At 41.8% G+C, this 22,759-nt stretch overlaps 1 protein-coding gene across 1 annotated transcript in view; it reads right to left on the reverse strand.

The window, feature by feature from the left end:
* Window positions 1-8,722: 8,722 nt before the first annotated feature.
* foxp4 (forkhead box P4) overlaps window positions 8,723-22,759 on the reverse strand; it is a 90,423-nt gene continuing 76,386 nt past the window's right edge. Inside the window, exons 12-18 of the mRNA XM_076095935.1 lie at window positions 21,071-21,296; window positions 20,486-20,562; window positions 20,290-20,391; window positions 16,688-16,809; window positions 16,054-16,120; window positions 14,838-15,007; window positions 8,723-14,282 (exon numbers count right to left, since the gene is read on the reverse strand). Of these exons, the coding sequence (XP_075952050.1) occupies window positions 14,135-14,282; window positions 14,838-15,007; window positions 16,054-16,120; window positions 16,688-16,809; window positions 20,290-20,391; window positions 20,486-20,562; window positions 21,071-21,296 (912 nt within the window). The 3' untranslated portion in view covers window positions 8,723-14,134. The remainder of the gene's footprint in view (window positions 14,283-14,837; window positions 15,008-16,053; window positions 16,121-16,687; window positions 16,810-20,289; window positions 20,392-20,485; window positions 20,563-21,070; window positions 21,297-22,759) is intronic.

Genomic DNA, 22,759 nt, shown 5'->3' on the forward strand with positions numbered 1-22,759 from the left:
ACGCAATGTGTGCGTTTAAAAGTGAAACGACTCAGTCAAACATATGATATTCCCCACACATTTCTTACAAGGCATGTGCCATTTTCGACTCACTCGTTCTTGTGAGGCCTGGCAGCAGCCATCTTAGTCAAGTTTGACGGGCTCGCACTGGCGGGAGCTCCGTCTTTTCGTGGCCGCCTTGTGGCTGTATCAAAACACCAACAAGACAAATATTCTATTCAGCTTGCTAGAAGAATCTGTGGATTCTCCACCGTCCATGAAATTACATAGCATGAAGCTCTACATTCATATATGAATATTGATGAATAACAACCAGCGATCTTCCAGCCAGGAGACCGCTGTTAGTTTCCCATATTAAACAAGAAGTACAATGTTGATTTATTTGTAACGCAATAAATAAAAAACACGCAATGTAGTTACGTCAATTCAATGGTTATTTGAACCCAAACTACGATCTTTTCCTCAACCTAACTAAGTAGTGTTGTGGACTAAACCCCTCCTTGTTTGACCCGCAGGTCTGTCGACCTATGTGCTTCATCCAAAGTCTCAAGCGCTCACAGCGAGGCCTTTTTAAGCTGGGGAAAACGCTTTGGTGGACACGGCCCATAAGAGGCTATGTCAGGGGGACCAAAAACTAAATGTTGTTTCGGGCCACCAAAATCCCAGGCCCGGCCCTGATTTCCACTATATTAATGCCATTTTAATCTCTTACAGCAACATAATAACTGTTGGTGTTTGCAGGGAAAAGCAGTTCATTGGTTACTTTTTGTCAAAGAATGCTGTTTTTTTTATCTCAACTTTAAAACGAAACTGTGTGAAAACATGAATGTTACTTGTTGAGGAACCAACACATAGTTTTGTCACTGTTTTCAGTTTAACATGTTATTGTGACTCACTGTGGGAATTTTTCTTCATTCACTCTGGTGCTCACGAGACCTTTTAATATGTCGCAAGACCAAGACCAGACAAGGTCACGAGTCATGCTCATGATAGTGATTGTGCATTCAACAGCAATTACAAAAAAACATATAAAAGCACATCCCCACCTTATATATTATTATTTGCCATTGACATCAGCTGGATATTTTCGGAAGTTTAAAAAATGGAAACTTTGACATCAAAAGCAGAAGGACTGAAACTAAACTTTTACTGAAAACTTCATTGTTATAGGTTTGCGTATCAAAGGACCTGATATTCATGTTTTAAGACTCTTGGTACCACTGTTCACTCAGCAACAACATAATGTTTCGAAGTAAATAAAAACACGACATTTCATATATACAGAAAACACTCCATGCTATGTAGTGTATTTTCATTTGCAACAGTATAAATTAGTATCGGTTAATGGGCAACAATAATGATCCTAATGAGCCTACTTGTCTAATTTGAACCCAAACTTTTTTTCTCACTTTTTGCAACATTTTTCTAACAAATGAAACCACAACTTATCTAACTTTGTTGAAGGTATTATTGAGAATAGTCTTGACTTATTGATATGACAAACAAGAGGAAAACAGCACATGACTGAGAGGCCTTGTATGCTCGTGCCATGTTGACACCTGGAGGTTGTGGCTGATGAGACTGTTTCACTGTGATGGATGTTTGGGGGGCGTGGCAGAGACACGAGATAATTCACGGCAGCAAATCTTCTGCGGCGTTTTCTGAGACAGGCTTCCTTTTTTTGCAAACAACAGGATGGCCTCCTCCTCAATTTGTGTGTACAATCACTCATCTGAGACAGACAGGCTTTGACACCAACAAATAGCTGTATGATTCATGCCCTGTGGGGGCTCAGCAGCTGTCTAGTCAGAGTTTGTGTGGGCAATAATCAGTCAGAGAAATCAGAGTTACAGCAGGATTATTTATTGTCTGTATTTATTTTTACACATACTGTGCTTTACCAGACTCACTTTATGATACAGATATTTCTGTTACACATAATTGTTATAGATATGAAGACAGATAATCTTGAGTTGTATAAATGTCACCCATCCCATGGATGATTTTAACAAAGCCTATACCGCTACAATACCAACCAATGGCAGCCTTTCAAAGGCTCTTTGAGCTAATTCATATCAAAACATTTCAAATAGTGGCCCTCCCTGCTACTTTACATGCATAACTCACCAATTTGTCGTCTACTGCAGGTTTCATTTTTAACAGGATAGTAAAAGACCACTCCCAAATTGTATCAAATTACAATCCACCCTCATTTCAACAAAGTCACATGATCACAATGTGTTTAATGTGTTAATGAGGGAAATTCTCATGTTTAATCTGATATCATCACATCACCTAGAAATTACGCTGTACAATTGTGGTGTTATGAAAACAGAAGCGCCGCATAAATAAACCAAATACAAGCTCCAATAGACCCTGACGAGTATTGATGTTACATTGTGGCTAAAGGTTCCACAGTAATTGGCAGTTCCATGTCGAGGTGAACGGGGACTCTTTGGACCGTCCAAGGTCTAGTGCACCAAGCAGACGAACATGGCGGTGTCCTTCCACATTCCTCAAATCAGCTGTCGACACACACACACACACACACACGGGCACATACACATACAAACTTTAAAGAAATAATTCGACATTGTGGAAAATTGTTTTCTTGCAGAGTTAAATGAGAAGGTGGCCACTCTCATGGCTGCACAGTCAATATGAAATAGCTTGGCTTGGCTTTATCAAAAGGTTACAAAATCCCACCTACCAGCATCTGTAAAGTGAGATATGTCTCGTTTTGTTTACATTTGTCTAAATTACAATTCAGTGTTTCACAGGGGGGTTAGGCCAGGAAGTAACTTTTGTTACCTTTTGTCAGGACATGGCTGCTTTTTCAACAAAAAAATGTTTGGTCGCTATAGCTAATTTTCCTATTCATACAACTGTATAAGGGCTGACCTTTTCTCTTTTACACTCACCCGCTTCCATTATATTGAGGTTAAGGCATGATTAAGGGCGTGGTCGCTTTGAGTGACAGGTGGGAGCCGTACCAGGTCGCTAGCTGCTAGTTGTCTCCACTGCTGCATTATCCAGGCCAGCCTCAGCTAAACCGACTATCCACCTCTTTGCCAATTATTGGATTAACCGGACGTTAGGCTGTGTCGTCACTGCAAAGATGGCGAAGGACGGACCCACACACTCTGAGCTTTCAGAAACCAATGGGTGACTTCACAGAGACTGCTTCCATGTTTTATACAGTCTATGAGAGTGGTATCGTTCTTTCCATTAAGTGAATATGTAAAAAAGAGGGACATTATGTTAAAAAATTCCAACCCACTCTTTTAATACTCACCACACCAAAATATTTAAGTTAATAGTTAGTTGCATATATTACGTAAGTACGAAATAGCACTTCCTTTCATGCTACTGCTTAGTATAGAATTTGTTTTTTCAGCAACTGAGTCACAACTCTAGCTTAATATATATATGTATATGCATATATATATATATATATATATATATATATATATATATATATATATACAGGCCAATTTAAGGACCAATGCATAAGGAAAGTAATAAGTTCTGCTACATACAGTACCAAGGGCAACGTGTCCTCACAAAGGCAATCAAGTCATGCTTCACTATAGTGACAGCAATTCTACCTTTCTCACAGCACGTAGACCTGTTCTTTGTTTGGTTTAGGCCTCTGAGGCTTCAGAGGCTTTCCAGTCCACTGAGATCCAGCAGAGAAAGAGCAGGTTGCGTTCTCTAGCTCGCCAGCACGGGAGGACTGAGGTGAGAGCTGCTCCACTGCTCCAGGACTTCTGCCCAGACTGCATGAGATGCCACATCCAGAGCCTATACCCAGCATCAGATCAGCAGACAGGCAGGGTGGGAGGGACATGTAGAGATTGAGAAAGGGAGAGCGTCCAGACAGAGGAAGGGAGAGAGAGTGTGTGTTTGTGTGTGTGAGTACAGTGTGTGTGTATAGGTGAAACTGGAGCCACACGCACACAGAGAGTATCTGCGTAGACCGTCTCCGAATATTTTTCTAAACTTTTGACGTTGATTGTTCAGTGGTTTTAAGAGAGAGCGAGAGAGAGAGAGAGAGAGTAAAAGAGACAGAGAGAGAGAGAGAGGTAGGGGGGAGAGAGAGGAGGCTGAAAATGTGGTTCCAATCACTCACAAAGATGCTTTTGTTCTGTAGCTGGGGCCTCTCTCTCTCTCTCTCTCTCTCTCTCTCTCTCTCTCTCTCTCTCTCTCTCACCCTCTCACTCTCTCACTCTCTCTTCCCCTCTCTCTCCCTCCCTCTCTCTCCCTCTGTCTCTCTCTCTCCCTCTCACTCTCTCACTCTCTCTTCCCCTCTCTCTCCCTCTTTCTCTCTCTCTCCCTCTCTCCTCCTCTCTCTCTCTGTCTCTCTCTGTCTCTCACTCTCTCTTCCCCTCTCTCTCCCTCTTTCTCTCTCTCTCCCTCTCTCTCCCTCTCTCCCTCTGTCTCTCTCTCTCTCTCTCTCTCTCTCTCACCCTCTCACTCTCTCACTCTCTCTTCCCCTCTCTCTCCCTCCCTCTCTCTCCCTCTCACTCTCTCACTCTCTCTTCCCCTCTCTCTCCCTCTTTCTCTCTCTCTCCCTCTCTCCTCCTCTCTCTCTCTGTCTCTCTCTGTCTCTCACTCTCTCTTCCCCTCTCTCTCCCTCTTTCTCTCTCTCTCCCTCTCTCTCCCTCTCTCCCTCTGTCTCTCTCTCTCTCTCTCTCTCTCTCTCTGTCTCTCTCTCTCTCCCTCTCACTCTCTCACTCTCTCTTCCCCTCTCTCTCCCTCTTTCTCTCTCTCTCCCTCTCTCTCCCTCTCTCTCTCTCTCTCTCTGTCTCTCTCTCTCTCCCTCTCCCTCTCTCACTCTCTCTTCCCCTCTCTCTCCCTCTCCCTCTCTCTCTCTTTCTCTCTCTCCCTCTCTCTCTTTCTCTCTGTCTCTCTCTGTCTCTCTCTCTCTCTCTGTCTCTCTCCCTCTCCCTCTCACTCTCTCACTCTCTCTTCCCCTCTCTCTCCCTCTTTCTCTCTCTCCCTCTCCCTCTCTCTCTGTCTCTCTCTCTCCCTCTCTCTCCCTCTCTTTCTCTCTCTCCCTCTCTCTCTCTCTCTTTCTCTCTCTCTCTCTGTGTCTCTCTCTCTCTGCTTCACCGAAAGTGACATTCTCCATGTTTGTCCCTTTCTCATCAGACTCATGACTCATCTGAGGGTTCTTGGGAAGCACACCTGAGAAAGAGAGACACTAACAACAACGATCCAGCATTTGTGCAAGTCAAGTTGTTGCTCACACACTATACTATCCCATCAACTCAACATTATGTTGTGTTCCTTTTTGGTTTGGGAAAGTATCGTAGAGCTGTCTTTGTCTGCCATGTTTTTAAAATGCATGATTGTATGTTCTTTTTTTATATATAAGATATTAGTTTGATTCAAAGAATGTGATCTGATTGGTCATTGCTGAAGACAGAGGGATTTATTAACAGAGCTCAACTGAGATGACTTGATGTTTATGCAACCAATGTTATTAATCAATTAGTCAATTAATCGACTTAATCCACTGTTTCTAGCTTCTGAGATATGACGATTTGCTGCTTTTCTGTGTTATATATCAGTGTAATATGATATGTAAGTGAATATGTTTGGATTTTTGGATTATTGATGGGCTCTGGGAAATTGTGATGGACATTTCTCAAGACATTTTCTTGAATTTCAAGACCAAACAATTATCCCTAATATTCAGTTTCTACACATTTTATATTAAAAAGGTCAGTTATTAATGTAAACATACAGCAGTGGGGTCCAAGCAATGAGGAAGTAACATCAATCTAAAGAAAACACATTTGCACGTGCTTTGAATGTTATCAGTTATATATATTTCTTTCAATGGAGACACAAGAGAAATAAATCGTTTTAGCTCATTAGATTGAACAAGCAGATCCATGTGAGTGCATGCAGCAGCAGACACACATTATGTTGTGTTGTTTTGAGTGAGTCAATATATTTTTTGGGGGGCAGCCCACTCCTTCAGCCACAAATATGGAGGGGAAGAAGGGCGAGGGATGCTAGCATGGCTCTCAGTAAATTTATTTTGTGACTCACAAGGTCTGCCTGGACCTCAGTGCTCTCCATGCTGGAATGAGCAGCACACACACACACACACACACACACACGCACACACACACGCATATTTATTTAGCATTGCAAGTCAATGCACATGCACAGACAAGCAGATGCTTTAACATGTACACATATCCAGGTTTGTGCACAAACCTACTGCTTACTCTGTCCAGACGAGCATTAAGAAATATATTCAGCGCTTAATGCCAAACACTAGTGTCAGCCAAGAATAACCTCTTTGTGTGTTGCTCTGCACCCTGGCTCACCTTGTGCAAGTATATAGTGCTAAGTTTCTGCTTAGCATTCACAATGTGTGCATGCCAGTGAGTGTGTTTCTGTGTGCGTGTGCATGTGTGTCTGCAATAAGATTAAGATGGAGTCTCTCCCAAAACTAAATGTCACAGGGATTTAAGCGTCAAGAGTGAGTTTCCTCCCAGCTGACTAACGGAGAAGTTCACTAAAAGCACAAGATTAAACAAAGTTTCAACTTTCCAAAATACATCCAGCCAGTTTCCATTTTTCTCTCCCTGTGGCAACACATTCTCCCTGCATGCGGCGCGCAGGTTTAAAGATCAGCTGTAGGGCATGCGCCAAACCTGCGCAGTAGAGAGACACAGGTAAGGGGGAGAAGGAGAAATGGAGCAGGTGAGTGAAGGGAAAGTAACTATAGGTCACACAAACTAGTTTCTACCATATTCAGCACCTATTCTATAATCTTATACTACTTCAGCCACCTGCAGTTATGTAATTCACTCCATCACACACACTACAGGTAGTTCATTCTGGGACTGTTCTTCACTCTCTGGCCCACCCTGTTGGTCGGACCACGTCAGTGGACCACAGTGATGTTTGTTGCTGGGTTTGTGTTTATGAGATGCTGCTTGTGTTGTCCGGTTTGTTTACTCCTCCTGGTGGCCACTTCATGTATCACAACACATGCTGACCTCTCTGAAGGCCTCGCATGGCTGACACAGGCTGCACTTGTAACTCAAGGAAATGTTACCATTTGAGCAGCAGCTTGTCGTCTAATGAGGTTTACACGTCAGGTAGGATTGATGAACGACTTTACGGCGATGGCACCACAGGAATGACTTCATACATTCTTTAAAGGCTATAAATGTTTGTATATGTTTGACTATGAACTAAAAGAAGAGAATTTTCTATATGAAAAATCTTACGGCCTTAACTATTAAAATGGCAAATTATCAATTGTCCTCAAGACAACTCAATTCATAATGAACCCTTCACCAGCAAACAGATTGCGACAGCGGTTGTAAAAAGGGAGATGACAGATTTTTTTACAAGAAAATTAATTTTTAATCACAAATATAAATGACCAGTTTTCTAATTATGAGGTGTAAAATGTTAATTTACTCTACTCACCATCTGCAAGGCCCCCAAACCTCTTCTACCTCCTCCACCAGCACACCCCTCCTGATGCCAACCTCCTGGAAGTCTCTAGGACCAAGCGCCGAACCCGGGGTGACAGTGCGTTTTCATTTGTCGCTCCTTCTCTGTGGAAATCATCAACAAACCACATCAAAAATGCCCCCACATTGTCATCAAACCTACATCTTTAGACTTACCCCCCTTGTTTTTATTTCCTAGTCAACACAATTTTATTCTAATCTTTTCTTTCTCTTTTTATGTCCATATTAAAGAGTTTACTGCTTGTTTTTCCATTCATTTAACAGTATGTAAAGAGTCTTTGAAAACCTTGAAAAGCGCTATATAAATCCGAGGTATTATTATCATTTAAAATGTTAGACTCAAATGAAAGGCTTGTACTAAACCTGTGTCAACATGATTTTAACATGGACATTTGGTGCAGCATTATTCTTTTGGTGAAACAGTAATTTTCTAATAGTTTTACAGTATGAACATTTTCAGTTTGTGTTTATGTGTAATTTTTCCAAAGCAGACTGATATACATCAAAACCTGAATGAGGTCTAAGGAGGTCAAATTATGCAGTAATCCATAAGAGAAAAGCAAAGATTAGAGGGAAGTCAAAAAAATAAACATAATTTTGTGTTGCAGAAATGTATTGTAGTGGCCATTTGTCGAATAAATCAAAATAAATCAAAATAAATCAAACAATCATCAAAGGCCACTGATGCACCGTGGTTGGTATTTTTTTTTTCAGTCAAAGTCAGCTTTATTGTCAATTTCTCAATATGTACCGAACATACAGAGGACTTGAAAAAACGTTTCTCTCCAGTCCAACATAATACAGATAATAAAGTGCAAATAGATAGAAAAAACATTGAGACAACATATATATTAAGAAAAACTATCATTCTGCAGGCAGAAGTATGTCCATGTAGGATTCCGATTTTTCTTATTTATTTAAGTAAGCCAAACAAAACAAGCAAACAAACAAATAGAACAAAGAAAACTCCTGTCTTACGCTGTCTCACCTGTGCTGGTAAAAACTATAAGCCCACCCCGGTGCATGCTGGTCCTATCTACCTACTCTATAGCCACAGGTGCCCACAGTGTTTACCCAAACAACAACAAATAATATAACTAAACAAATGACTATTAAAGAGAAAAAGCAATCTTAATATATCAAACAATCAATACAAGCTGGGAACCGCTGCTATATACCTCTGGAGAAGAAACAACACGGACGCAGCGAAGGACAGTGTAATAAGTATTTTATTGCATTTTATAATGCCATTGTCAATAATTAGTACAGATTACATGCAACTAGACCTACTGTACAGTTTTTTATTGTCTGCATGGACAGACACAAGAAGATTCAGGTTACAAATACACAGATATATGTGTGTGTTTTTTATACAGCATGAAGGAAAGGGCAGTGACTGGCATTACATGGCTACCCGGGGTGGAGGGTCAGAGGGCTGGGCTCCACTGTCTGTCTAAAGCCACCACCCAGTCCCTGTCCCCGCCTCTTCCTCGGGTCACACTTTCAAATAACAAGAAACAGAACAAAAATCAAAGGATAAAGAGAGGTAAACAGGTAAACTGAAACTAAGAAACGAAACAGAGAGTCACTGCTGAAAATGTACACACATTCCTTAGGTTTAACCAGAGGAGAGCTGAAGTGGTAGATCCATCGGATTCTGGCTGTCTACTTGATAATACCGTCAGGCAATGCATCCACTTTGAGAGTCCCTTTCCTCTCACATGACACCTCAGAACTGTGCAATCACAAGTCAGGATTTGGGCTCCCTGTGTCCTTTGAGTCAGTCACCAGCCAATAGGATGCAGGCTGGTCCTACAACACCATTACGTGGATGTAAGAGAGATAACAGCTATCAGTAAAGGTGATCAGTGAAGTCGATGGAGACTTTTGGAAGTAGCTTGGTTTTTGTTTGGTTAAGGTTGTGGCATTGGTTTGGTTGCAGTTTGGTTACAGTTCAGGAGTTTGGACTAAGCAAATGGTTGCTTTCAATGCCTTTGGTAGTCAGAGGATGAGCTGCATCTCTGAGAGCCATTCAACGTTTTGGTATTGGGACTACGCAAGAGGAGGAGTATCAAAAATGCAACAGTGTCAGCCTTTGATCTGCCTCTGTGGGACTGGGAGATGAGGTTTGTGACTGGTCACCACCAGCCAGGTTTGTGACTCAGTGACACCCCCATGGCGCCTGCAGATGATTGACAGCTCCGTGGGTCGGAGTTCAGCAGAGGAATGACAGGGGTCAGGGGTCAGAGGGAGGGGGTGACAGGGAGCTGGGACACATATTGGCACCTGAGAGGACCAACAGCAATATCTTTCTGGAGCTCCGCTGTTTTTTTTTTGTTTTTTTTCTTTAAAGCAAGTGAGGGGCTACATATTCTTACATTTTTTCTCATTTTCTTTTCAGAGGTTTTGGTCCTGTCTTTGAGAAAAAGTCCTTCTGAGGTATCAATACATAATGAAGTAACTTTTTAGTTTGTTTTCCATTTGTTTTTTTTCTTTCCTTAAAAATGCATAAATGCAGTACAGAGACAAAAAAGTATCAAAATAGACCTAGCTAAGATAAATATACAAACAGGTGTTACCTAAACCACTGATCTAACTTTTATTCTTTTACATTTTTTTAGAGATAATACACTTAAAAAAATCAGCGTCCCAGACGTTTTATGAAGAACTGAAAAATGGAAACAAAAAAACAAAGCAGAACTAATAAACCGAGATACCTGCAGCACTTAATATGATAAATACATATACTTCAGCATTAGCAGTACAGTATAGGAATCAGAGCTGAAAGCTTTACAATAGCTAAACAGGTGCAGAAAAAAAGGAAAAGAAAAATCAAAGGACAAAATGGGAAAGAATGCCCTGGAGAGATAAGTCAAGCATTATTATACAAGAATACATCGTGTTATGCCAAGCTGGAGAAAGAACAGAAGTGTTACATGGCGACCTGTGAACAATCTACATCTTTATAAAACAGCCTTGTTTACAGGTGTACCTTAAAGCACAAGTCAGAGATCATCTATGTACTGTATGCAGCAGTTCCTCTTGGTTTGGATATTACTAGTAGTGATGAGTTTTATTACGAGTGTGTGTTAGTCCTCTCAGCGTCTCTGCGAGTGTTTTGGTGAAGCGGGTGCTGCTGTGTTGTGGGTCTTTGGATACCTGGATGGTCTGAGCCTCCGTTGCACTAACCCATCGCCCTGCTTCTATGCTTCTGTTACACCCCTGTGTGTGTGTTTTTGTGTGAGTGATGTGGCACTGACATAGTCTGTCCACCATTAACACATACAACCAGCTCCCTGCAACACCACATAACCATTAACGACCAGTTTCTCGTTGGCGTAGATCACGAAGTGCACACGTACAGTCAGAGCACACAGTTGAGAGGCTGCTCACATAGCTTAGTGCTAATTGGGTGCAGGAATATGGTCAGTTTTTACACAGCTGATAGAAAACCTTTCATATATAGTGAGCACTTCACAACACACTTTGAGACGTAGAGAGTGCTTTAGATGTGGTTTAAGGAGAGGTAGTCATTTTTAATTCCATGGAAAGTGAAACATTTCTATGTTTTTGGGCTCAAGCAGATGTGGTAGGGAGTCCGGATCGCCAAATAACTTCTTTTTTTTTTTTCTGTCAGTAATACAGTAAGTGTAACAACAGTTTTGGCATTCCTTATTATCATCGAGGAAGAATGGAGGAAAAGAAAATATTGAAGAGAGTTCAGTCTCCTATTGGCTATGCGTTGAACTGTTTTGAAAAGGAGGTAGTGTTATTTTTGGTTTTTATCTCGTTTCAAGATGTCTGTCTGCCACTTTGTACTTTGTTAGAAATCAGTCTCTAATGTGACAGGAAACAGTCCTGTTTGAACACAAAGTCATCAGAAAGGTTCTTTCATTAAATAAGAAAAATCGTGCAAGAGATAGTATGAAAATATGAACCCAGCTTTCAATTACATGATGTCCCTTGGTTGTTTTCCTCTTACATTGTTATATTTTCTCTATTGTTTTGAGTTGTTCCCTCTTTATTGTAATATATATGTTTTTGGAATAACTCCTCCCTGTCCCAAGATGTGACCTTTGAAACCACATTACAGTACACTTCCTCTTCCTGCAAATACTACATACAGACCAATAGGGCGTGTTTGTTCCCTAGATTGAAAAACTCCAAATATTTGTTACGACAGCACCAGAAAAAGTATCCTGTAAAGCGAAAAAGTGTTCAAATGTCTCACGAGTGCCTCATTTTTAGGCCTGCTCAAACAGCAGTAGGGCCAGTCCGAGGATTGTGTTTGAAACACAGTTTAGCCTGAGCGTGGGAGAGACAGGGTTTCACCTCTAAGTGCTTTTTTCTTTTCTCTTTCTTTTTGTTTTTCAGAGGAACTGTGCGAGGTTTGATAATACTAGTTTTTGGCCTCATACCAAATGTGAGTCATTCGTAAACCGCTTATCATGTAAAAGCTTTGATGTCTCCAAATTCTGGTTTGCTTTACACACTTTGGTTTTTCGGAATGGTGTGCACTGTAAGTCATGTATAATTGGAACACAATAGTTATATGAATACAATAACAAGAATTAAAACTCCTGGTTTGTTGTCTTTTGGCCAATTCTTTACGAAGAAAATAAAAAGGAAACTCAAAAAAGGGCAAAATAAACTACAGGGTTTTTGGTTTTCTACATATTTCTTTGGTTACCTGTAACAAAAATAAAATGGGAATAAGCAGATAATAGATTAAAATAAATGTATGTTAAATTTGGTATGGCACTGTAGAGAAAAGTAATGCTTTTATGCTCACGGAAAACAAACAAAAAAATAAATCTCACGTGCTATTCCTTTCACACAAACTCACACAGTGAATTGCAGATAGCGTCTACACAGTAACTATTACGACCATAGAGCTTAGAATCGAAGCTGAGCAGAGTTGCCACATTTGGTGTCCCACGGAAAGAATTCCCCCTTATTTGTTAATCAATTTGGACACAGTTCCAGGCAGAACCTTTGTGGGACGAGGTATTCTCTGACTGCAGTAATAATATATATATTTTTAAAGCATTACTGATATTTCTCAACTAAATACACAACCAAAAACAAGTGAATGAGAGAGAATTAAAAACAAGATTCAGCTGTTAAATAATCTGTCTGGACAATGGCAACTTTAAGTGCTATTTCCAAATTTCTTGCCTGCTACACTTGGGACAGAAAGGGAGAGGGGCAGGAGTGGGGGGGTCGGGTATCACAAGTTGGGACAATACTGCGCTATCTCTTTTTTTTTTTTGCCAATACTCATTTGGAATGGTGTGAACAGCCAGAGTAAATCAAACAATTTACAATACAAAAACAAAAACAGCATCCTTAGAAAAGGTACGTCGAAACAGAACGCCACCGTGGAAATATTGATCCTCAAAAATAAACAATGATAATAACATCAAAAAAAAAAGAAAAAAGGAAATGACAAAAGCTACCACACTTTTTTTTCTTGTTATATTCCATAATCATGAACAGTTTTCTTTTTTAGTCACAATATTTCTGTCGACGCTTCCACCCTCATTTCTCTCTGCTTCCCCTCTTTTCTTCTCGTTCTCAAAGTGTTCCAAGCTCATCGCTCCATCCGCAGACGGAGGAGAGGAGAAGGACAGCACCATATGGTCCTATTCCTGCAGTCTTTTTGGGGTGGGGATGGGGAAGGGATGGAGGTGCGGTAGGAAAATGTCTTTTCTCTCACTTAGAAGCAAAGAGTTTAAAAGATGTTCGTCACTAAGTGTCTTGCTGGGGGCAGAAGTTTGGACAGGGACCAGGGCCACAGCCTCGCAATGGGCTCACACGCGGACTTGGAGACAGGAGCCAGCTCTGCAGAAGTGTTGGAGCACTGCTGAGCTATGAAAGCGCTCTTCCTTCCTTCCTTCCCATCTTGAAGCCCGACAGTTTCATTTCAATTTAAATCAAAGAAAATGAAAAAGCAAGTCATTGACTCAAAGAGGGGGACGAAGGAGAGGTACACGTCTGCACAGCCCCTGGTGACTGCTCCAAATCTATATACACATAATCCTGTGTGTGTGTCTCTCTTTCGAACACACACACACACACACACACACACACACTTGTGTGTTTTCTCAACTGATATAACGGCTAGCCAGGCAGCCCGAGACAACAGCGAGGAGGGCGTATGCAGAGTGGTCGGGCAAGGAGGAGAGTGTGTGTCCTAACCTCTAAGGGTCTCTACACAGAGGCTGATTTCACCAGGGGGGATGATGAGACATGGGTTGACAAGTTAATGAGTGTAACTGTTTCTGTGTGAATGTGTGTTTGTGCGTGTGTGTATGCATTGAGTGGTGTTGCACCTCTGAGCCAAGTGTTGGAAAAGACAAAACACATGGAGGTAAAGCAGTGCTCCACAGTCTTGTTTTTGCGTTTGAAAGTAACGGAGGTCATCTAACCCTGTTTGGAGTTTCTCAATGTTGTCCTTGGTTGCTTGCATTTTCTTAAAAACAAAAAAAAAAAAAACATTCTCTTTTTTTCTCTCTTTTCTTTTAAGTGTACTGAAGCTATGTTTTCCTCTTCACGCTGACGAGAGGGCTCAGGGATTGATCTCGCTATGTCTCGTCCCTCTGCTCCATCTGGGATCATTCCTACTCCAGCTCCTCAGAAGGAAGATCCTCCTCCAGGTCACGCTCGTCGCTCGGCAATGGGAGGCTGTGTGTAACGCCGCCCAGGAGGGATACTGACCGACAGTCCTCCTCCAAATCAGTGGGCTCCTCCTTCACATGCACCTGGTGGCTGGAGGAGAGTGCAAACAGCTGTGAGCAGGGCGAGGGGTAAAGTTTTAGAGGAAGTTGCCAATAGCAGAACTTGTCACGGCAAATATTTTCTGGCACGTTCAGAGTTAGTTCAACATGTAACGAGTGCTATCCAGGTAGTTTTGCTGTTACCTTTGGAAATGCATGTGTGCTGTCACTTATGTACAGTCAAAGTTTAGTAAAGTTGAGGCAACAAGAGCACAAAAAGGTTGTCTGTTAAGGTTGTAGTTGGTGAATGTACAAAATATATGTCAGTGTCTGTGGAGGTCTGTGAATTGTGTTTAGACTGTCCAGTTATGTAAACTAAACTAAACTAAAATGATTTCTCGTCAGCCATCTTCTATGAAGATGTTAATATTTGCATCAGTATCGCCATCATACCTCCATCATATAGATATATATCATAATATATTATATAGATAGACAACACTGACTTGCTGATGAAGATGCTACTATTAGTCTTATACACTTGCCCTACACCTCTCCTTCTTTTTTGAGCGTGCATGTGTGCATGTGTGCGTGTGTCCATGTGTACCTGTACTGGTGAGGGCTGAGCGTGGGGCTGCAGCTGCCGTTGCTGTTGACCTGCTCCACAGTAGAGCTGACATCATCGTGGCCCACATGCAGCATGTTGAGGCTGGCCGCAGACGGGGACACCATGGAATGGCTGTTGAGCAGGGACAGACTGCTCTCTGCCAGAGCCGCCTGCACACAAACACACAGCGTTGTCCGGCCACATTAAATTGAGGCTGGGTAACATTTCATCAAATTAGAAGAAGCTAAATGATAACGGCAGCAGGGGTTTGTGACGTAATCAAATTGTTGAAACATCTAAATCTTACTTATACATTTAACTTGTAATGCTCAAAGTGTGTTTGTAAGTGCACACATAACATGTTAAACACGGTATAATAATTGGTCACAGTGACAATGAATGATGAAATGTGCTTCCATACGGAGCACATTTAAATCCAATAACTTGCTAGTGAACTTGACAAACCACTAGAGGGCACTTATATACAGTGCTTTCCCCCCATCACGGCTTGTGCTTTTAAGTCATAAGTGCGTGTGTTCGTAAGAAAGTCTCAACAGGAATGTTAAGCGAGACTGATCCACAACCTCAACTTAGACGCACTCGCAAACACGGTAAAACATCAATGTCTGCAGAAGAGAAAACAACTGAACCAACAGGGGCAGCTTGTGTCACAGCTCACATCCAGCTGTTCTGAGATGAGGCAGGTTGCGCACTAGCTGAGAGACTCACCTCCCCGCTCACACAGGAGGGGAAAAAAGACAAAAGGAAGGGAATTCTCACTAGCTAAGAGATGGATTTTCTGGAACAGGCGATCATTTTATGCGGTAACCTTAATTGACAACTACTTGACGCTATAAATCATCTCAGTGGCAAAATTGCATGTGTGTGTGGGTTCGGTGTGTATCTCTGCAAAGGAGTGAAGAGATGGATCAAGTGTGTGTGTGTGTGTATGTGTGTGTGTGTGTGCAGAGTTGGCACATGTGTGAGAAAGTGAGGTGGGAGGTGAGTGTGTGTTGGTGTGGGAGGAGGGAGGTGGCATGAACGTCGTTAGGGATTCTGCTAATTATAAGAGGGAATTGATATTGGTGCCCTTGATTGCGATTGGCTGCTACGTGTATGTGTGTGTGTGTGTGTGTGTGTGTGTGTGTGTGTGTGTGTGTGTGTGTGTGTGTGAGCGAGAGATAGAGAGAAATGGGGAAGAGAGGGCAATCCTTACCTGGTAGCTGGCATTTAGGGATCCAAAGCCCAGGCCTGAAATCATGTTTTTCACCAGAGTGGGACTTCTGCACACACACACACACACACACAAAGAGGGAGAGAGAGAGAGAGAGAGAGAGAGGGGTGAGAATCACAGATTGAGAGCATATGTGAAAAGATCTGCCAAAGCACTCTGACAAATCTCACAAATATGTTTGTTACAAGTAGAAACATACACAGACTGTAAACAGATGCTAAAACACACACATATTAAATAATATCTGGCGTGCAGGTGTGTGTGCGTGTGTGTGTAATTATCCCTGGTTTCTCTGGCGGTTGGAGAGAACATCTGTTTACATACGCTAACAAGGTTTTTTCCTCTCCTGCATCTCACACAGCTGCTTACTAATGGTGTCGACAAACACACACACACACACACACACACACACACACATATGCAGTAGAATAAAGTGCGTACACGATAAGTCAGCAGCCCTTTTTTTCTCTTTTTTTTGATTGCTGAGTTGGCCTCTTGGTAATAATAGAGGGTCCATTTAGGCAATCATAGTGCCAGCATCCATAAGCTCACACATCAAGCTCAACTGAGCACCAAGAAAACAAATGTGTGTGTGCGTGTGTGTGTGTGCTCTTACCCGGTCATCTTTGGTGGTCTCCTCTTTTGGTATTCAACTTCATCCACAGTCCACACAGCCCCCTTAACGTTCTCAACGCGAACAAAACACTTGTGCAGACTCAGGTTGTGGCGCACAGCATTCTGGGAAGAGGGAGAGAGAGCAAAAAGGAAGAGCGTTAACACAACTAAAGATAAGTTAACAACTCATTAGCATGGGTATATATTTAAAGCTATTATCTTATATTTATTATTATTATTTGTTATATTTGACTAAGTTTTTGCATATTTCATTTTTTAGTGGCCCCTTCTTTCTTTTCTGAAGAGTCTGGCTCGTGGTGGTGAAAACCACCTGAAAACCACCGTGCAAAGAATGCATGAATAATGTGACACATATATTCTCTGATGTCTCCTGTTAATTTCAGAAATGTATAATCTTAAAACGCCATGATATTCCACGACTTCCATGATATTCCAGCGTATCCTTGAAGAGAAACTCAACACCAGCTCAAATTGTTATTGTTGTTCCTTTACTTGAAGTTCTCACTTGGCTGGAGGTACAAACACTCACTCAGGGTGTGTTCAGTACAAACAATGCTCCCTTGTTTTACGCACACATACTGTAGCTCCATGTACAGTGCTAACACAGTGTAGCCGTTCTCCAGCAGCATTATTTTATCTGAGAATTTTTCTAATCAGTCACCATCAGCACACACACAGACACACATATCCACAGGAGCTCAGACAGGCATGGAGGCAGGCAGGCAGGCACTATCTTCGTCTCACCCCCCCAGGGACAGGCCTCCCTTTTCATCTGCTATTTGTAGTTTGTTCATGCCCAATTTCATTACCAATTTTAATTCGTCTATAATTAAATCCTGCATATTCTCTCTGACACGTTGTTCTAAGCCGAGAGGGAGGGACAGGCCAGGCATGCATCACTCCTTGCCGTAATTACACACACACACTCACACACACGCACACACACACACAAACACACACACGTAATTACACAAGCCATAATCAGCGGAGGAACCCTTTCTCCCCCGCATCCCCTCAACCCCCGAGCCGTGATGCTAAGTTTTGTAAATGAGTCTGACCCCAATCTGCGCCCGCCACCCTGACAGTGCAAACACACGAACACACACACACACACACACACACACACACACACACACACACACACACACACACAGATATACAGACAGACTAGACACCAGAGCTATTGCAGTGCTATTTGCATTCGTCTCCGTGATGAAAGCCTAATTCTCCCAGTTAAAACATTAGCAGTCATTTACAGTGGGTCACAGCACATGTGCCGCTCATCTCCCCTCCCTCTGGCAGAGAGAAAGGGGGGAGGGGGGCAACTGGAGGCAGAATTTTGTCAAGAAGGAAAAGAAAAAAGTCACAAGACCAAATTTATTTCAGGTGCTACTAAAAGCGTGGATGTCTTCCTATTGTAAATGTTTGAGCATCGTGATCAGTCCGGTTGTGTGTCTGCTGCTGCCTGATGCATGCTGGGATAGGCTATAAACACTGTGTTGTATATCTATATATATATACGTGAGCAGGCAAGATGATAAATCAAATCATGAATAAATAAGCAAATTCATTTGTGATGACTCTATGCTACCAGATAAGTGTAGAATGGTGGTGGATGAAGTAAATATTACTGTACAAAATACTACGTACTAAGTAGTCCCTCATCTGGATTTATATTTCAAAGTATGTATATATTATTATCAAATGTACTTAAAGTATATAAAGTAAAAGTATTCACAATGCCGAAAAATGCTCTATAATATATTATATCATTGGAGAATTATTACTATACAATTAGTGTTGTAGTTGGTCAAGTCGAGCTAATCTTAACAATTTAATATGCTGTTGGGCAGTTTAATCTATAATAATTTATCACATTTAATAAAAGCAGCGAAGAACTTAAATAAAGCTGTAAAATAACTGCAGTGGAAAGTATAATATTTAGAGTCGAAATATAAAGTAGTTACTTGAGTAAATTAGTTACATTCCACAACTGGAAGTCCAAGTGAAGCATCTGATACGGAGTCTTGATTGCATTTTCTATTCTTATTCTATTTGATTCGATTCCAATGTCTTTATATGTAGGGTCAGTAAACCCCAAAGTAGATATTTATACTAAATGCATCTGGAAAAAGAACTGAAAACAAATGGGACACTGCTATTATGGCAAGTTAAACAGAAAATGAAACCTCTTCTTTAAGGCCTACAAGTCATCATGCAGCACCTCGAAATAACTCAGCACTCATTTCTCCCCCTCTCTCAATCAGCCCTTACTTTTTCTCTCTCTCTCTCTCTCTCTCTCTCTCTCTTGACTCATCCTCATTCACTGTCCCTTTCGTTTCTATGATCAATGACTTCCACTCCTTGACACCGCTGCTCTCCTCATGAAATATAACGGCTTATTAAAGGACATACATCTCTACGGCCCTATTTGACTCACGGAGCTGCTATATAAATACATAAGGCCATGCCGAGCTATATTTAAAGGTCTGCGAGGCCAACGGCAGAAGAAGCAGACACCAGACATTAATAGTTAAAATTCATAAAAGTCAGATGAGGAGGTAAAGATATTCCTGGCTGCCCCATCTCTTAACCCTCTCCGCACCCCTCCCTCCATCATCACCCCATCCCTCCCTCCTTGGTTTAGGGCTATTAGAGAACAGACGGGGTCCCTCCTCACCCCTCCTCCCGCTACCTCTCTCACTCCTCCTTTGCTCATTCTCTCACTTTCCCTCTCTGGAGGAACTGACACTCAAATTAGCATGAGGTTTCTGTAGAAATGGGTCAGCACCTACAATGGTGGGATCAGGCCAGGTGTGTGTGTGTGTGTGAGGGTGAGAGATGAGGAGGGAGAGGGAGAGAATTTAATGTTTGTGATCATGGGCAGCGTGTGTGTGTCAGCTTTTCATGTGCATCTCTGTAATGAGACAGTATAACGGCTAGATGTGGCTCTGCCGGGCTAAGTGGGGCCGACTCTCCATGTGCGAAGAGGAGGAGGCGAGAGAATTGTTCAGGGCTGAGAGTGAGGAAGAAGGAGAGAATGAGAGCAGTGGGGAAGTGTCTCATAAAGGACAAAAAGAGCCAATAACTGTCAAATCAGCCATATCTTTAGGAGCTGAGCAAAGTCAACGTTAAAACCTGTGTATGTGTTATTGTACTTGTATCATTTCAAGTTTAAGTGCTAAATTTAGAGTTTTCTGCAAAAATTTGGCCAATCCAAAGGTTTCAAATAACACTAAATCCTGCCTGCAAATTTAGTTTCTGTCATTGTGGTCTCAGTCGGCATCTGCTCTGGGTTGGGGGCTTCATCAGTGGGCACAGACCATAGTAACTTTGCAGTCAATTAGATCAGATTTTACCCAGTCAGAGTTGTTTACCATATTTGAGTTTGAGTCAAAACATTTTTGCTTTGATTGAATCAGCTTTCAACCAGTCTGAGCTGCGGTTGAAACGTTCACTTTTTAAATTCAGGGCTGTTGGTTTTCGCCATCATCTAAACAGTTTGCTAATTGGTCTGTTCTCCTCACTAAACCGACGGAAGGACGAAGCACAAGGGAGGGTGTGTACATCATAAGCTTTTACCTTCCATGTGGCTGTGTTCCTCCTGAAATAGGCAAACTTGCGTGTAAACCAGTTGTAGATCTCATTGAGAGTCAACTGTCTGTCTGGGGACTCCAGAATGGCCTGAGGAAGAGGAGAGAAGATACAACAGGATTCAGAGGAGGAGAACACGGATGGAGAGAAGAGAAGGTGCAACTGGATCATTGGAGAGACTTACATGACGTATAAGAGAGGCGTAGGTGAAGGGAGGCCTGACATCAGCGTTCTTGTAGAACTCACAGTTCTGAGCCAGCTCTGAAAGAAGAGGCATGACAGTTTCAAATGAACTGATGTGTGTCGTGTAACACATTGTAAAATGTGTAAAACTTTAAACTAGATGTTTGATATTATTCTCTATTTTAGTATTAAGCACATTATAATGGGAAAGCATGAGCATAGCTTTGTAAGGATGCTACACTTTCTTTTGCTAATATTCTTCTTTAGAAGCCAATGATATATTCCTTACTTTTGACTTCATTCTAAGCCACATATACTAAAAATATATTGATACCTGAAATTACCTGAAACTAAAATTTTCTACTGAAAGAACGCCAAGAGATGGCGACTCTTTAAACCATGAATAAAAGTGATTTCTGAGGCTATATTTTGTTGCTGTTGCAGGGAAAGCACATGACAACCAAAGCAGTCATCAACATTGGATAAAAAAACAAATACAATGTGAATCAATTATAAATCAATAATTATACAATGCATTATAATAATAAAATAAAAAGGCAGGCACTGAGTTTCTGTTTCAGTCTACCTGAGGCGATGGGGGTGCAGTACTTGTCGGAGTTGCGCCGACGTATGGGCCCAACACCGTGCGTGTGGGAGTGGGAGTGTGTGTGCAGGCTGGAGGAGCTGATGACTGAGGGACCCTGGCGCATTGGGGTGATGGGGGTGGCAGCTGAGGTGGGGGGGTGAGGAAGACCCTCTGGGTACATATCGCTGTCCCGCTTTAACAGAGAGCCACTGGAAGCCAGGTTCAGCTAAAGAGACACACAGCACAGATACATTGTGGTGAATTCTTCATGGCTTTTCTATCTATTAAATCAATTGGAAATGATTCAATTCAATTAAATGGCTTTATTTTAAAATACAGCTGAAAAATTATTACATCTCAGTAAAATATCCTATTTTAATATAACTTACTGCACCTCAGTTTAATATTGTCTAATGATGTCTACAGTGGGAAACATTTACATACAGGTGAGAAACTTTACTTTGGAAATAAAACATATAAAGGTAAACGTATTTTATAAAGGTAAATATACTTTAGCTGGGCTTATCCATTATTAACATAAAAAACAATAGTTTCTCTACTGAGAGTGGAGAATTGATTTCGTGCTGGGATTTTCTGTATGAATAATACTTCTTTCATGTCAACATCTTTTGACTGAGTGCTGCTGCTGTTTACAGAGAAGCATCATCTCCACAGGGCAGGGTGAGGGTCTGGTGATGTCAATGTATTAGATACTTGTGTGTCATACACATCAAGTAACAAGTCTCTTCCAGGAGATTGTCTCTTAACAGTTTTGTCTACTAGTTGTGTCAGAATAAACATTTTACCTATAGCAATAGGGTGCTACGTATCCAGGGATGGCTACTATTGTAAAGTCACATTATTACATAAACAAATTAAAGGAAAAAAACACTCCCTATGAATTTGTGTCCCGACAATTTACCAAATACATTCTTAAACAGAACCCCACACTCGCACACGCACACACACACACACACACACACACACACACACACACACACACACACACACACACACACACTGCATTTATACACACAGCGCTGGCTGCAATTAACCCTGCGTTTACAAATACAAAACCACAAGACAGCATGTTTGTTAGAAGGGAACACACACATGCACTCTGCGGTGGCCAAGTCTTCACGGACCAATACGGCCCAATTAGGCAGAGCCATGCACAAATACAAAAACACACACACACACACACATAACACACAGAACCAGTACACCCAGTCTCTCTGGGACAGCCGTTGCAGGGCTGCTAGTTTAGGACTAATTAAAACCAGTGTGTGTATGTGTGTTGTCTAAATGTATGTAAAATGTGTAAATCGCCTTCTCTCTACTCTGCCCCCTCTTTGCCATTTAAGTAGACTGGAGAAGGCGGGGCTGTTTAACAGGTACTTCATTAACGCTGCAACCCTGCCACATCACCACGGCAACAGTCGAACCCTGTTAATTGAGGCCAAGCTTTGTTTCCATTCCTGACGCTCCTCCCCCGCCCCTCCTCCTCCAATCCCTGACCCCGAGGCTCGTCTCCGGTGGTGACAGAACACGCCTCTTCCTGATTTCCCATTAGATGTTAATAGCAGCTGATCCCCCAGCGATCAACGCATCATCCAGACAGACAAGAACACACAAACACACCGCCACTCGGCTGCACCCATTTATATCCCCTCAAATTAAGACACTCTG

The sequence above is a fragment of the Anarhichas minor genome, unplaced genomic scaffold (genome assembly GCF_050575085.1).
Source record: "Anarhichas minor isolate MPS153535 unplaced genomic scaffold, ASM5057508v1 ptg000021l, whole genome shotgun sequence".
Lineage (NCBI taxonomy): Eukaryota > Metazoa > Chordata > Actinopteri > Perciformes > Anarhichadidae > Anarhichas > Anarhichas minor.